This window comes from Ambystoma mexicanum, chromosome 4q, assembly GCF_040938575.1.
Source record: "Ambystoma mexicanum isolate Mex_15411 chromosome 4q, UKY_AmexF1_1, whole genome shotgun sequence".
Lineage (NCBI taxonomy): Eukaryota > Metazoa > Chordata > Amphibia > Caudata > Ambystomatidae > Ambystoma > Ambystoma mexicanum.
In genome coordinates, this window is record NC_090928.1 from 1,098,145,363 (window position 1) to 1,098,162,446 (window position 17,084).

The 17,084-nt window shown below is 46.0% G+C and overlaps 1 protein-coding gene across 2 annotated transcripts in view; it reads left to right on the top strand.

Moving 5' to 3' along the window:
- The window catches only part of GALNT14 (polypeptide N-acetylgalactosaminyltransferase 14), a 1,917,720-nt gene that overhangs the window by 565,934 nt on the left and 1,334,702 nt on the right, over nt 1-17,084 (top strand). For both annotated transcript variants that reach the window (XM_069608667.1, XM_069608668.1), the window contains exon 2: nt 913-1,082. In XM_069608667.1, the coding sequence (XP_069464768.1) occupies nt 913-1,082 (170 nt within the window). The remainder of the gene's footprint in view (nt 1-912; nt 1,083-17,084) is intronic.

Sequence of the window (17,084 nt, forward strand, 5' to 3'; positions counted from 1 at the left end):
GGCTGTGTCTCTATGAGTAAATATTGACAGGTTAATGAACTCTACAACAACTAGGGTAATACGCCGTATATAGGACTGCAATTCAGAAGTAGTTTGCCATTGCTTCTCATCTTTTCAGTGCCTTAGAAGGCTTGTTATAAGACTTTCATTGAAGCATCTTTTTACAAGTATTACTATTCTACATTGAAGTTGTGTTTCAGGTAATCAGTGGTAATTCATTATTTCTATGAATTTACATTCTCTTTGATTTTGTGATGGTTGTGAATGTCTAACTCCAAACTGCTCGAAGTCCCCTTCAATTGATAACATGACGTTATATAAGGTTGAATTTTTACTGTCCAGGGCTAGACCAGTGCTGCATTTATCAGTAAGGTTACAAGGGAGTCGATCATGGTACCTCACGATACAGAAAATACCGGTTTATGGTCTTTGCATCGAATAGTTTCCATCGAGGGTCTTTTCCATCGAAAATGTTCATCGAATGCATTTTTTTCAATGGGGGTTCCCCCAACCCCCTGTTTTTTACCCTTTAAACCCCCCCAAAAAATTAACTCTTTACCCTTTAAAAACATGCATTTGATGCATTTTGTTTTAATGCAAATCCCACGATGGAAAGCAATTCGATAGGAAGTCCATCGATGGATTCACCAAATACCGGAAATACCTATATTGAGGCTGGCAAGTTTATATATTATGTATGCATCACATAAAAGGTTATGCTAACAAATTCTAATAAAACACAGATTGATATTTGTTAGTCATAGCATTGGAGATGGGTTTATGTAATCTTTCATGTACTCTTGGCAAGACTATGAAAAATACATCTATGTTATGATGCGAATGACACATTGTGTTTCCTGGGTCAATGTGGGCCGCATTCTGAGCTTTATATGTTTGCCTTCTTGTGCGCAGGGCATGGAGGTTGACTGGGATGACCTCTGGGATGAGTTTGAAGAGAGGCGCTACCTAAGTGCACGGAAATGGCGAGCGGGCGAGGACCCCTACAGACTCTATGCCTTCAACCAGCGAGAAAGCGAGAGAATTCCTAGCGATCGAGCAATCCGCGACACCAGGCACTTCAGGTACATACCTCAGTGATAATGGATGGAGCAGAGGCAGTGCATACAGGGAGCCAATGAGAGTGTCCGGCTATAGAGTCCCCCACGTGTCTCAGATTCCATGTCGTTTGTGTGGCTATTTCTTCAAACAATCTTGTCATGAGCCCATGCATAGTGTTAAAAAGAATTGACTCGTATTGAAACTAAGGGAACCATTATGGGTACGGTGGTAATGGCGATACCATGTGCGACTTTAAATAGCGAGTTGTTGTAAAGACCACATTTGATAATGAGCTGGGATGCCATGAGATATTTACAGGCACACAGGAAGTACCACATCAGGTCAAAGACCTATGATTAACCAACACATTACTTTCTATCTTCGCCATGCTGCAAATAACACATGCAATACCAACTACAACATGGTTTTACAGTTAGCACAGTCCCCATAACGAGGTCATAAGAAAGAAATGTGGCATACAGGCAGAAATTGTGATATGATTGTGAGTAATTGTTAAGGTTTCTCATCTATACTCATATGTCTATAAATCATGGTTTAGAAAGATGTCATGAAATGTAAGGCTATATATCCTTTACATCATGCCATAACATGTATCCTTTACGTCAATGTACCGTACTTTTTCAAGAGTGGATTGCAGTGCGCATGCACTATCAATACTCAATCAGTGAGTGAATTGTTATAGACCACACTTGTTCAGTTGTGCAGAGGTGTGGAAAGGGATATTCCGTTGTCAAATGTAGCCTTTTCTTGTATACTTCAGCACCATAGCACGATTAATACCAAGAAGACTCTGGAATGTTTAATGATATCAGAAAACAAGTACGACAAGAGTGGTAATAATTTCATCTACTGTGGTAGCCCTGTTATCCGAATGATAGCACTGCACTACCATCAACGGCACCCTCTGCTTTTTAACTTTGGTGACTTGCTTTCACATGCAATGCTCAAGAGTTAATGTGTACTTTAGAACATTATTGCAAGTGAAAGGTTTCTAGGCATTGTAATACAAGTGAGTAATTGCACAGTATAGTAATAGCTACTGTAAGGGTGCAGTAGTAAGAGGTCAACACGCAGGTGGATTTTTTATTGCTATAAACATTTATTCAACTGATAATTCGGGTTGGGGAAAGACTTCACTGGCCCAACCCAAAGAGGGGGTTCCCTGCCTCCACATAAACCTCAAAGGTGGTTGTCAAGATGTCAAAATAAAGGATTGTCCACCATTGTGTCAAAAGCACACCTTTGACCCTCACACTAGGGAACTAAATATAAGGTGCAAAGGGTGTGCCTTCCATGCCAGTTCTCTCCAAGCTTCTTTCAGATTCCAACCACAGGGGTCAAGACAGTATCTCCCTTCTATTGACTTCACACAGGGTTCACATGTTGCAAGGCAACACTTGTTCTTTTCCTTGTTTCCCCTTTCTGGATGAGCTCAGAGCATAGTTACCTTCTCTCAGCTTGTTGCCATATAAACGTTCTCAGTGCCAGCTGGGTTGTCTCCTTTCCCCTGGCCTTCCTTCACATTAGGAGGGAGGACACACCCCTTCCCCTGGTCTCTTCTCAAGCTTTCCTTGCTGTGGGTCCCAGACCTTGGTTTCTCTTCTTTGGTTCACTTCACGTGGCCCTCCACTTGGCCAAGTACTGCCACACGGAAGATGACTTATGTCACACCCAGCTTGTGGGTCCCAGACCCTGATTGCTCTTCTTCCCTTGTTTAGCTGGGTCAGGGAATTCCACTGCTCGCTTCTGCCCCTATCAACCGTCCTGGTCACCCTTGTAACATTAGGGTTTCTTTGGTCGGTCTCAGGGTCTTTCTACTTCTGCCTCTGGCTTCTGCAGTCTTCTCCCCTACTCTGGTGTGCTGGGGCAGCTCAGCGGCAAGTATTCCGTAGCAGTGAGCGCATCTCCGTTTGACCGTGCAGTCTCCTGGCTTTGCCCACCTAGAATGCTGCTTCTCCCTCTAGCCATATGGCCCTTCCATCATGGACCACTTGGGAGTACCTCTGCAGCCTCATTAAGCCCCTATTCTGCAGTCCCTTCTGTTCGCCTGCTTGTCTTTCAATTCCTCCAGGGAAGAAGTGACCATTTGTCAAGTTCTTTATTGAGGGATTCTCATAGGCTTCCCCCAGTCATCAGCACTTCTCTGGCATGCAAAGGTCCCCCTTTTCTATAGCAAGCAGACTAGTCCAAAGCCCCTTCTTTGTCAGCACAGCAGTCCTCACAGCAGCCCTGCTCCTTCAGGGAAGGCCTGACAACACTTCCTGGTTTCCCTCATCTATTCCAACTAATGTTGGAACAATAGGAAACCAGGAACCACTAGATCACTCGTTATGGTTCATAGAGCTGCTCTCTGTACTTCTGCACCGCTTCTTCACCCCAGTTCTGATCCTGAGAACTCCTAGTAGGTCAGTTGGTGTCTCCCTTGTCTCAGTACATACATGGTAGATTGAAGAGGAAGGGATTGTGGAATACCTCATTCTATCTTGTGTGTCTTCTTCTTTATAAGTATGATGATGACATGAAATGTGTCACCACACTACTTAATCTAGAAATTCTTTGATTTCCGCCATGCAAACATTAATATGCCCTGGGGTGGCTGCAAGCAACACTGTGCAAGATGACAGGGGCAATGCAAACCTCACTTTATTATCCATGAAAATGTGCAATTTTAATTTCCTTATTGATTATTCTATCATTGTCAAAGCATAGCATTAATCAGCCAAACAATTCTGACACCTAAACATGTGGAAATGCGGCATTCTTCTGCGGCAGATTCCTGGTATTGATAACAATATCCATGGGGTGGAGAGAGAGTGGACTACTGGCTCCAGTGGCTTTCTTTTCACGTTGAGTCAAGGACAAACCTTGCCACAAAGCGAGAGTGTCTCTTCGTTTTTGCACTAGCTATATTTTGCACTGAGCAAGAACGATCTACAGTAACTGCATAGTGTGGGATGTTTTTACCCATGCATCCAAGCCCTACCATAAAACTGTGCAGTACTGGCATGGAAAACATCATGATGGCCAGAAATCCTCCAGATAGTGCACAGGGAAAACATGAAGAATAGGCTGCCACCCATTTTTGCCTATGTTGTGAGCACAGGAGGGCACTGCCTAAAACCACCATTGGGCTACACACACAGTAGCCTGAAACCATTGGGAATGGCAATGCTGATTGCCAAAAAGCAACTCAGAACTGTGGGGAATTCATTTTCTTAATCCCAAAAATGGTTGCATTACCGGTTCTCACCACTATCAGAAAGCCATCGTTTTAAAACCACCAGACATTTGTGTAAAACTGAACAAATGAAACAAAACCAGACCAAGGAAAGACTTGCAAAGAGGTGGATACAATGTAAAACTATATTCTGAAATGACTTGAAGGAAGTCATTATTTAATGTATAGGTAAAAATTGTCAGTTTGATTTGAATGTAGAACACTGGGAACAAAAAGTGACATTTAGCTGAAACCTGGCTTAATGAAACTGAATTCTGCCTGACAACTACCCCCGACAGGAGTTGAAACTGGATCAACAGCTGTGTTCCCAGGCCTGGCTGCATCCTGCTGCCCCACAAAAAGGAGGTCACATGGCCCTGTTGATTGAAAGTGGAGTGGCAGCTGGGGACTACAGGGAGTTGAACAAAGGCCTGTCCTGGACTCAGGCGAATGTTATATTGGGGTGGCCGTAAAGTGGCTTCCTCTTAGGGGAAACTGGGTGGGGCAGTGCCTCTGCAAGCCAGCTGAGATTGTGGGAAGTGGATAAACCCGTTATTCCACCATGTGATGTGGGAAGCCACACCCCTTTTTGACCAGGGCATACTTTTAAAAAGATGGATAATTCATAGTACGGACCTGGCAAAATTATATAAATAATATCATTATTCTTGTGATTTTTCTGTGCACATTTTAAGAGGTGTTAGGACCCTGTGGTATGTTCCTGGGGATAGTAGCGAAAAAAAGGTTGTTACTCCAAATGTATGCATGTTAAAATTCTGACACTTTATCATCTGTAACCCATATCCCTGGTGCACATTTGTGTAAAATCTGGAAAGGTTTAGAGGTTGTTATCTGGATGAAAAGGGGAGAATTCTGTCATCAGTGGACACGACATCATACAAAGACAGGGATCGGATGGTTTGGTGCTACAGAAAATATGTTAACTGGACCTATAATATTAGAAAAAGGGTACATAGATAAATATGTATTTGGGTCAGAAATAGATTTGTGTGCAAATTGACCAGGGGAGGATCCTCTGACCCATAAACAGAGATCATCATGATGACAATCCATTTACTTCCCCCAATCATGGGAGAGGGGAGAATTGGGCCAATGACAAGTATAGAGGGGCAGGCTTAGCTAGGCCCAGGCACACACCCATTTTCAAAACACATAAAAAGAGACTGCTGGGACAGGTAGAGACAGTCAATTCCATTTGCTGCGGAGCATGCTGACCGACGACTTCACATCCAGAGATCCAGACTTCAAATCCATCAATCTCCAGAACCTGTAGCAGAAATTAACTCCAGAAATTGTAGCAGAGAGGCCTGAATCCACCAGCTGATTCCTCTTCAGCAGGCCTCAAAACCAACCAAACTATTCAAGAGCCGGGCGAGCTGTTTGAATTTTGGCAAGAATTTTTGCAAGAACCTGTAGCAGTATCCAGAAAGCAGTGCTGTATCCGGAACCCGAGAGAACCACAAACCAGACCGTTGTGAGCAGATCCGGTGCTTGACAGACCCAGAGAGCAGAGCTGACCCAGATAGCCGGGACTTCAGAACCACTCGCCGGAAGTCCCCTCCAACCTGACTGGACCGTGACGAGGCCTATTTCAAATTGATATTGTGAGTACCTAGCAGAACTGTGCAGAACCAATCTCTTAGTTAAAATAATCTAATCCAAACTATTTTAACCTAAGTAGAACAGCCTCCTAGAAATCGTGTCATCTGTCATTTTTAAAGCTGCACAACTGTCACCTGTCAATTCTGCAGCTGCAAGCTGTCACCTGTCATTTTGAGTTTTACTTTGAATCCGAATATCTACCTTTATTAAATAGTATCTCTGGAACCGTTTGGGCTAGGAACAAAATTGATTCTAAGTTTTCCAGCGAACCTAGAACCGACTTCCTACACCTTATACTTTTTCCGCAATCACGATTTACGCACTCGCGAAATTTACCGCGATTTGCGATTTTGGCTCAATTTCTCCACTTGTCAAAATAGCAGCTCCACTCTTTCTTTTATCAAAATCCGTTTGCAACTTGGTAATAACTCATAGAGCATTGCTAAAGTGAGCCTGAACTAATACCAACACGCATCTCCCACTCACCCCGAATCTCTAGAGGGAATTGAAATCAGTTGGCACATTTTCCCATCCATTGCCATCACATTTAAAAAGCATTTTGGGCCTGTGTTTCAAACTCCTACCTGTTTCCTCTAAGCTTGCTGGGGGGGAACTGAATTTCGTATTGTATTTGATTGCATTCCTGAGAACTGTGTGCTCCTCTTTCCATCTCCTTCCATTTCTTACATTGCATAGGTGAGGGGGGTGAATTGCCAGAGAAAAAGTGATTATCTGATCTTTTGCTAAAATCATATCAAGTATTTTGGTACTGCATTTTATTCCTCATTGAATTTCCTTGAAACCATAAACCATTTTCAGCTACCTCATCCTCTATACTACTCCTAAGTAATCAAGTGTACCACTGTAACATTACCCATTGTGGATCCACATCATATGTCTCAATGTACTATCAGATATTAATATATTATAAAAGGGTGATAGATATATATTGTTGAATTGTCCAAATAAACCTTTTAATTTGCAAAACAAACCTACTTCTTGGCTCAGTGGGGTCAGGGGGATTCTAAGTGGGGGGTGTTATACAAGGGTTGTCATCCATAGTACTGAACTGGACATAAAAATACATCAATAAGGGTTTTCCTCAGCATCCCAGACTAGGCATTGACTTAGCTGTAGTGTTGATTGAATATTGCTTACAAGAGTGGGGGCTCGTCCGGGATATTCTGGGTTAGATTTACCACTTGTGCAGATTAATACAGTGTGCCAACTGACCTGATACACATATCCGGTTAGATCACCACGCTGTGTTACACTGTGAAAGCATCCCTCAAAGGAATGCTCTAAGGAAACGGTCTGTTTTGCAAAATAAAATACACACTTCTGTAAGTCAGGAAGGAACTCAAATTCCAGAATGACGACCTTGGTAGATATGAAAATAGCCAGAGAGCACTTCTTACATAAGCTATTTGTGATAGGTGAGTGGACTAATCAGGACCAAACGGTCTGGCTGCAGGCAATCGCGCAACAGGTCACTGAAACAGGGTCAGATAAATGAAGAGATCAGGGTCCATTACATGTGGCCCTGAGTGAATTATACATGGCTCCTAAAGCTAAAGATGAACACGACAAGATGGTTAGGATAGCAGCATATTTATATCTATATATGGGAGCCATGCAGGACAAATGTGCTGAAGGCCAAGATCTGGGAAATAGGCAACAGATGGCGTTAGAGAAGGCCCAATCTGACCTGGTCTCTTCTGAGCAGAGGCTGCACGGGAGCCAGGAGTCAGAACATGACAGCAGACAGTACATCACTAAAATAAAGGAGGATATGGATAGGCTGCAACAGGAAAAGGCTGACCAGGATACCAGATGTCTAGCCTTGCAGAAGGAGTACCAAGAAGGTTTGGACTCCCTTCTGCAGAGCCAGAAAAAGCTGGAGCAACAACTGGACTTCAACAGGGCATGCACAGAGCAGGTAGCCACCCTGCAAATTCGAATAGACAGAGAGAAAGAGGAAAGCAATAAATAGATTCTGAAAGACCTGGATACCCAGGCAGAGTTTGATCAGGAGCGCCAGAAAGCTGGTGCCTTCCAAAGGCAAAGGGACGACCTGGCGGCACAGATGCAGGCTCTTAGTCAGGAAAGGGATACCTTAGGCCAGGAAGTCTGCCACTTAAAAAGGAAAATGGAAGAAAATCACCTGGCCCTCCAGGGGCTGGGTGACCTCCAAAAAGAGCATCAGGGCTTGCTAGATCACACCAGGAGGGTGGAGGAGGCTCTGGCAAGAAAGGAGCAGGCCAGTAGGGATGGGAGTGAGGAGGTAACCCTCCTGCAGCAGAGAATGTTCCAGGACCAATCAGGTGGCACAGAGAGAAAATGAGGCTCTCTGTCAGCACAATGATAGGCTCCAGCAACAGGTAGCGATGCAGGAGAGACTGATAGAGTCTAGTGAGGCCTTAACTGAGGAACTGAAAGCGCAGGCTCTTGCATTGCAACAGGGAACAGGGGCGGATAGAGATGAGGTTCGCTGGGATAGAGAAACTCCTGAGCATAACCTCAGGAGCACTAGTGCCAGAGGCCTTCACCTCTACCAGTCCCTGGACTCTGCCACCCCCATGTTCCGTGGCGCACATGAGCACAGGCCACAGGGATGGCAGATTACTATCCAGCTAAAAGTATGGGGCTCATAGGCCAGTACCACCCAGGAATGGAGGGGCGGGCATCCGGGTATGGGCACCCAAGCACAGTGCAATTTAGTGGGGAACCCCAGGAGAGTAGGCCCATTAAGGGCATCCTGAAAACCTCTGCCCAGTTAGGTCAGTGGGGGGGGGTTACCCATCAAATCCTGGCAGCAAGGAGGGATCTGAAGACACCTCTGAGCATTACAGGACACAGGAGACCAGGTCCCCACATTCTGCCAGCCATTCCCAGGCTCGCAGAATCCGGGAAAACCTGGAAGATCAGACGGGCAACTCTGGGAGCAGTGCTTCTGAGTCAGAGGATGAATGGACCAGGGTTACCCAAACCAAAAAGGCCAATAAGGCAAAAAGGGCCTTGCTTAAGGACCCAATTGAAACAAATAAAGGCAATAAGGAGTGTCATCACGCCTTATCATAAGAACGCCAAGTATTCTGTTTGGGAACACTTGGAGCGCTATGAGCAAATGATGGAGACTTTCCATTTGAAGGACAGCCAAAGCTGTATTCAATATGTAAAGTGGACCTTCTCACCAGAATACTCCAGTTTCTTTGCAGGGCTGGAGGATCAAAACCATTCAAGGTGGTCCACATACAGGGCGGCCATCTTGAAACATTATTCTGTGCACAGAAATCCTCAAGAGGCTCGCAAGGCAGCCTACAATTTGCAATGTGGGGAGGATCAGGCCCCACAAGAGTTTGTGCAAGAATTAAAGCGTGCTTTTGCGCAGACCACCAGAAGGGTACGCACGGATAGCAAAGAATTTATCAATACGTTTTTCCATGCCTTACCCAAATACATAATGACCCAGCTCGTGAGAGATTTTCATGAGAAAAGATCTTTAGACTGGGTCATTGAACAGGCTACCCGGATCTATGAGGTGTAGAAGCCCATCGAAAATAAAAATAATGCGCAGAAAAACCCCAACACCAACAGCACCCCTGCTGCTGCCAAGGTGGCAGAGGTAAAGGTTGCCCCCATTTTAGATTTGGAGATGGGGGGCCTAAAAACCTGCCTGCACCAAATAATTCACAGCCCAGAAGGCCCTCGGGCCAGTCACAGGCAGGGAGTCGAGGAGGTAGTCCCACAAATGGGGTCCCCCGCTCCCCTGACAATGTAAGTCCCCGCTACAAGGGTAACCGACCCATCCTGGGTTATGTGTGGACTCCTCCAGCCCAAGGGGGGGGATCCAGCCAAGCGCCTAACCCGGGGAACTTCCCTCCTACCTTCCCCAAGGAGGGCAGAAATTCACCAAATCCTGGGCAGAACTTTTTTCCCAGGTATCCACCCAATTTCCAACCCCAAAACCATCCATCCTTCTTTCTCCAATACCCTGAGCCCAGACAACCTAATCCGGGAGAGGGGAGGCCAAGGGTGGAGGGGAACCTAAATCTTCCCAATCCGGGGAATTACCAGAGAAGGGATAGCTACCCTTCCCGGGATCAGCCCAGGGGAGAAAATAGAGCCCCGTATCAGCCTGAGCGGGTTTCACAACTTGAGCGCCAGGTCCAAAATATGGCACGGGATCTGGGTCACATACTGAGGGCTCAACAGAACCCTCAGATGAGCATGCCACCGCAGAATGCCCCAAACTCTGGACCTGGTGTTCCAGAACAATGACGGGGGCAGCACCCCGATAACCCACCGTTTCCCAGGGAGGAGGCACAAGGGGAAGGGGGGAGTAAAGCCTTGGAGGAAGATTCCTTCCCAACTTGTAAACAGCCCCTGGAAAACCAGGAACCGGAAACAAACTCTCCTGCCCCTAAAAGCCTGTCCCCCAAGGAGCAGAGGGGGGTAGGAGAAACAAAGGACCCAAACAGACCCACTTTGTGGAGGAGGTATAGGTCTTCCAATTTGAGGGAGAGGGTTCCTCAGAAGATCCTGGGAAAAGGATCTTCTCCTTCAGAGTTGGCGGAACTCCTCCCAAGGAAAAATGGGTCCCAAGGGATGTCAATTCAGACTGGGGAGATGTGGAGACTGAACTACCGCCGCCCATCATCTCATCCCAGAAAAGACAATACCAAAATCCCCTGGTTCAAACCCATCCTGGTGACCCCAGAACCAGAACCAGGGGAACCCACAATGGCTGTGATCTCCAGTTGCCAACTTTTTCTTTCAGATTCCCAAGGCTTCCCACAGAATTCTACCCAAATCTCTTTGCTAGGAATGTCCAAAACCAGAAAGTTAGCCCACCAGTTGTCCAAATATGTGCATTATCTGTGCCCCCTTGAGGAGAAGGAGGGAAGATACTATGCCCCGGTACAAGTACAGGGGCAGGGTACAATTTTGGCAATGGTGGACACTGGATTCCAAGCTACCCTTCTGTCCAAAAGGGCCTTTGAGGAACTAAATGCAGGAAGAGGGGAGAATTACCGTATTCCTCTCACCTCTCTTCCTGGACAACAGCAGAACTTTGACGGGAAGGAAATTCCTGTCGAGGGGACTGCAGATTTGGACATCAAAATTGGGTGACACAAGGTGAAACACCCGGTCATAGTAGTGACTCCAGAGGGCACCCCTTGTTTACTAGGGATTGACCTCCTGAGAAGGTTGTCACCCCTAATAGATTGCGTAAACAAGGTCCTCTGGACCCAGACTAGTCGACCAATAAAATTAAAACAGAGGGTCAACCATGTTACTTAAATGGCACCTGTCACATGGTTGAACAAAAAATCTGACCATGTAGAATTTCACTTCCAGAACAACCAAATTCCAGACGTGACAGTAATAGCAGTAGGACAACAGACTGGTGATGGGGGGTCCTCTCTATTTCTGAAAATCAACCGTCTTTCCAGATTAAGGTGGTATTCCACACTGGAAGGAAACACCCTGAAATTCTTTACTAATCCACAATCAGAAACTCCCACTCCTATAGTCCAGAAAGATGTGAAATCAGCTCAGAGCCTGGCTGATATTCTCAAAATTGGAGAGCAGTTGTTCATCCCTGTTCAGTTAAATGATGGGAAAGACTCTGTTCTCGCCCGAGTGTGTGTGAACAACGGTAAGAGCTTCATCAGCGAAGCCATGTTCCGCCAACTCCCAAAAGATCCAGCCATTCCCACATTCAAACTGATAGACACATGGGAAATGGACCTGGAAGCACCTAATTCTAAACATCTCCTGCCAAGCAGGTGTATGCTCAAAATCTCCATTGGCAACAAGAGCATAGTCCATAATTGTTGGGTCGTGCGAGATGTCACTGCCGCCTTTTACTTAGGCAGTGACATTCTCAATTGCTTTGCCATTAGTTTGGACCTAATAAACTTCAATGCTTGGTCCCGATTAGCGGATAATCCCATGGGCTTTGATGATCAAGAAAAAGCATTTAGGTCAGCTCAATTGCTTCCTTATGCAGTTGAAATTCAGATTAAAGAGGAAGTCACCATCCCGGAAAGGACCCGACAATTCTCCCTGGAAGTGAAAGTTAAAAGTGGACAAAAATTGAAAAACCCTGATGCTTATATTCATCTAAATGCTTCTCTCCAACAGCAAGGGTTAGGGGTAAACCCAACACCATTAGTCAACATCGAACATGACACCATTCCAATAGAGGTGGATAACAGCGACTTACAGAGTATTACTCTAGCCGCAGGCACCATCATTGGAATGGCGGTTGATGACCGACATTTTTCCATTCATCTAGGAAATGAACTGTTAGGACCAATCCCCAAGGACTGTTTTGACAGTGACAGTGATGACGACACAACACCAGACAGGATTTTCACCCGGCATAGGGGGAACCTCCTGGTGTACACTTCTTGCCCTTATGGTAAGGAAGATGTGACTTTTGACTTCAGGAGGGATGAGGTGATTTTCCAGGTCCATGAGGGCTGCCTTTCCCACCTGAAGCCTCCAGTCCAAATCAGCACTCTGACCAGGGACTTCTCCACCCAGCTGGAGGAGGCCGCTGAGATAACCAAACCAGAAGTCTTTCCAGACTTCAGGCAGATGGTGGAAGAGAGAGTCAACCTAGCTGATGCCTGTGTGACTCTGGAACAGAAGCAAAAGTTGAAACAAGTTTTCTTGGATTTCCCAGATCTCTTTGCGGTAGACTCATATGACTGTGGTCGCAATGACATCCACACAACAACAATTCCCACGGACCCTGGAATGACTCCAGTGTTTGTGAAGCAATATAGTTTGCCTCTCGCATCCATGGAGTACCTTACTGAAATAATTAAGAACCTTGAGTCCCGGGGAATAATCCGTCCAGTACACAGCACCTTCAATAATCCGGTGCTGGGAATATTGAAGCCAAACGGCCAGTGGAGACTCTGCGCCGACCTTAGGGAGCTCAAAAAATGGGTCCATACATCCCGATGGCCTCTGCCCTACATTGACCAAGGGCTGGCCCAGATTCAGGGGTCACAGGTATTCACAGCAATAGACCTGACCAATAGGTACTGGACCGTGCCTGTCAGTAGGGAGGACCAATACAAACTGGCCTTTACCTTTGGGGGCCAGCAGTACACATGGACCCGGACTCCCTTCGGATACCTCAACTCCGGCAATTAATTCAACATTTTACTACATAAAGCCATGCCCGACCTGGGTGCGAGGGGTAACCTGGCTTATGTAGATGATGTCCTCATCGAAAGTTCATCTGTGGAAGAACACATAGCGGAGATCCGTTATGTTCTGACACAGTTGAGGGCCGCCGGAGCAAAACTTTCCTTTCAGAAAGCACAGTGGCGTAGAACCCATGTTAATTTCTTGGGGCATGAGATTACTCCTCAGGGTCTCTGTGCCCAGGAAAACGAAAAGGAAGCACTTCAGAAACTGAAAGACCCCACAACTCTGCGGGAACTAAGGAGCCTCCTTGGACTGACTAATTACAGCAGCAAGTTCATTGAAGGCTATGCAGAGATCACTAGACCCCTGATTCATCTCTTGAAGGGCGGGGTCAAGTGGGATTGGGGTCCAGAACAATCCGAGGCAGTAAGACAACTCAAGAGAAGCCTCTCACAAGCGCCTTGCCTAGCTTAACCTGTCAGAAACAAGGAGTTCTTCCTGGAGACAGGGTTCTCTAATACGTGCTTGACGGCAGTATTATACCAAAAACATGACAAGGTCAATAAAGTAATCTCCTATGCGAGCAAAACTTTATCCTCTGTGGAGGAAAAATTCAATGATTGTGAGAAGGCACTCCTGGCAACGGTGTGGGCATTGAAGAATTACCGCCCGTTTATCCAGGGGGAACACATCATAGTGGAGACTCCACACCAGCCTCTGCAATACCTGCAAAGTGACAGAATCTGGGCCGGAAATGTGAGTCATTCCCGAATTACTTCCTGGATTCTGTCAATGCAAGGCTTTCCTGTGGAGGTCAGATATGGCCAAAACCAGAAGAGTCCCCTCGCGCAAGGTCTGGCTGACTTGCATGATTGTGCCAGAGAAAACTGTCTCGAGGATGAAAGTCTAAAAATCAAGGACAACATGGAGGCATACCTTAATTCTCCACACAAAGTCTTTGAAGAAGACAAGTGTGAGGGCATGCCCATTGTCTATGTGGATGGATGCTCTTACCATGATGACAACAACGGGGAGAAAGAACTGGTGGCCGGCGTAGGGAACGCATGGGTGAATGAGTCCCCAGAACCCTCTGCTGGATACAAAATTGGACCCCGAAGTAGTCAGGTGGCAGAGTTGATGGCTGTGCATCAGGCCATCCTCACTGCATTCCAACATCAACTCCACGAACTAGTCATAATCACAGATTCGGATTATGTACGGAACGGGTTCTTGGAGCACCTGGTTAACTGGAAAACCAGAGGCATGTTATGTGCTAATAACAAACCCTTGAAACATGGGAAGTTAATTCAAAACCTTGATGATCTGGTCACATCGAATGGGATGACCATCTACTGGAAAAAAATCAAGGGTCATTCCAAAGTAGAGGGACCAGACAAAACTGGAAATGACTTAGCTGATCAGCTGGCCAAAACCGGGGCCATCCAAGGGGATCTAATAGAGATAGAGTCCCTGTTGGGGGAAATCCAGGTCACTGCTATCACTAGGTCCCAGACCAATGCTCACAATGATCTTTCAACTGCACAATGGAGTAAGGAGACCCCTGATTTGATTACAGCTCAGAAGGGGGATCCAATAATTGGTAAATTTTACCAACACATTGAGGACCCTGAGAACTTTCTCCTGACGGATACCGATTACATTGGGAAGGAGGACCTTAGAGTGTTGATGAAATGTCCAAAGATGTTCCGAATCCAAGACGGTTTGTTGGTAAGGAAATCCCAAGCTGGCCATGTTCAGTGGGTGGTTCCTACCTCATTCCGATGCCTGATGTTAAGTCACGCCCATGATGCGGCCACCGCTGGTCATAGGGGGTTTCACACAACACTGGAAATCTTAAGAGAGGTGGCATACTGGCCACACATGGGGCAGGACCTCGACCAATACTTGAAGGGGTGTCTTGTGTGTGCACAATTTCAGCCATCATCCCTCACACACCGTGCGCCTCTCCAAAAGAGGGAGATGACACTGCCATGGTCAGATTTGCAAATCGACTTTGTAGGCCCTGTAATCCACTCGTCTAGAGGAAACAAGTACATGTTGACCGTTACATGCCTGTTTACCAAGTGGGTGGAATGTCTCCCAGCCCCAAATTGCAAGGCAGAAACAGCAGCTGCCCTGATGATTAACCACATCTTTTCCCGTTTTGGTCTACCTCAAAGGATTGAGTCAGACAGGGGTAGCCACTTCACCAGTGAAGTAATGACAAAGATGTGGGAGATACTGGGGGTCAAAAGAAAGATACACATTGCTTACCGGCCAGCTTCTTCTGGAGCAGTAGAGAGATACAACTGAACCGTTGTGAGCATATTAAAAAAGTTTGTGGCAGATTCTGGGCCAAGTTTGGATATCCGATTACCTCTGGTCCTAATGGCCATCAGATCTACCCCTTCATCTGCAACCAAAATGTCACCATTTGAGTTGATGACGGGGCGCAAGATGGTGCTTCCCCAGCATTTGCTCTACAGGACCCAAGAGCAGACTCTGATAAATGCCTCCACAACTCATGAGTATGTGGAGAATTTAAGGAAACACCTTCAACATGCTTTTGCCTATGCTCAGCGGAATCTAGAAAGATCAGCTGATAGCATGAAAACCCACTACGACCTGAAGACCACCAGGAAGGAATATACTGTGGGGGACCGGGTCTATCTATACAATTTACAAAGGAACCAGGCCAAACAGCGAAAATTTTTGCCTACATGGAAGGGACCGTTTGAAATTATAGACAAAATCTCCCCTGTGGCCTACAAGTTCCGCATCCCCAAAGGCTGTTTGGCAGAGGGGGGAGACAAGTGGGTCCATATGGAATTGGAAGAAGAGGAGGCGAACATCCCAGATCTTGCGAGTTCCATCAGTGAAAGGACAGAATGGCCATCGCAAGAGGGGGGGCTTGTGGGATGTTTTTACCCATGCACCCAAGCCCTACCATAAAACTGTGCAGTACTGGCATGGAAAACATCATGATGGCCAGAACTCCCCAGAGAGTGCACAGGGAAAACATGAAGAATAGGCTGCCACCCATTTTTGCCTATGTTGTGAGCACAGGAGGGAACTGCCTAAAACCACCATTGGGCTACACACACGGTAGCCTGAAACCATTGGGAATGGCAATGCTGATTGCCAAAAAGCAACTCAGAACTGTGGGGAATTCATTTTCTTAATCCCAAAAATAGTTGCATTACCGGTACTCACCACTATCAGAAAGCCGGCGTTTTAAAACCACCAGACTTTTGTGTAAAACTGAACAAAGGAAACAAAACCAGACCAAGGAAAGACTTGCTAAGAGGTGGATACAATGTAAAACTATCTTCTGAAATGACTTGAAGGAAGTAATTATTTAATGTATAGGTAAAAATTGTCAGTTTGATTTGAATGTAGAAAACCGGGAACAAAAAGTGACATTTAGCTGAAACCTGGCTTAATGAAACTGAATTCTGCCTGACAACTACCCCCAACAGGAGTTGAAACTGGATCAACAGCTGTGTTCCCAGGCCTGGCTGCATCCTGCTGCCCCACAAAAAGGAGGTCACATGGCCCTGTTGATTGAAAGGGGAGTGGCAGCTGGGGACTACAGGGCGTTGAACAAAGACCTGTCCTGGACTAAGGCAAATGTTATATTGGGGGGGCCGTAAAGTGGCTTCCTCTTAGGGGAAACTGGGAGGGGCAGTGCCTCTGCAAGCCAGCTGAGCTTTGGGGGAAGTGGATAAACCAGTTCTTCCACCATGTGATGTGGGAAGCCACACCCCTTTTTGACCAGGGCATACTTTTAAAAAGATGGATAATTCATAGTACGGACCTGGCAAAATTATATAAATAATATCATTATTCTTGTGATTTTTCTGTGCACATTTTAAGAGGTGTTAGGACCCTGTGGTATGTTCCTGGGGATAGTAGCGGAAAAAAAAGGTTGTTACTCCAAATGTATGCATGTTAAAAATCTGACACTTTATCATCTGTAACCCATATCCCT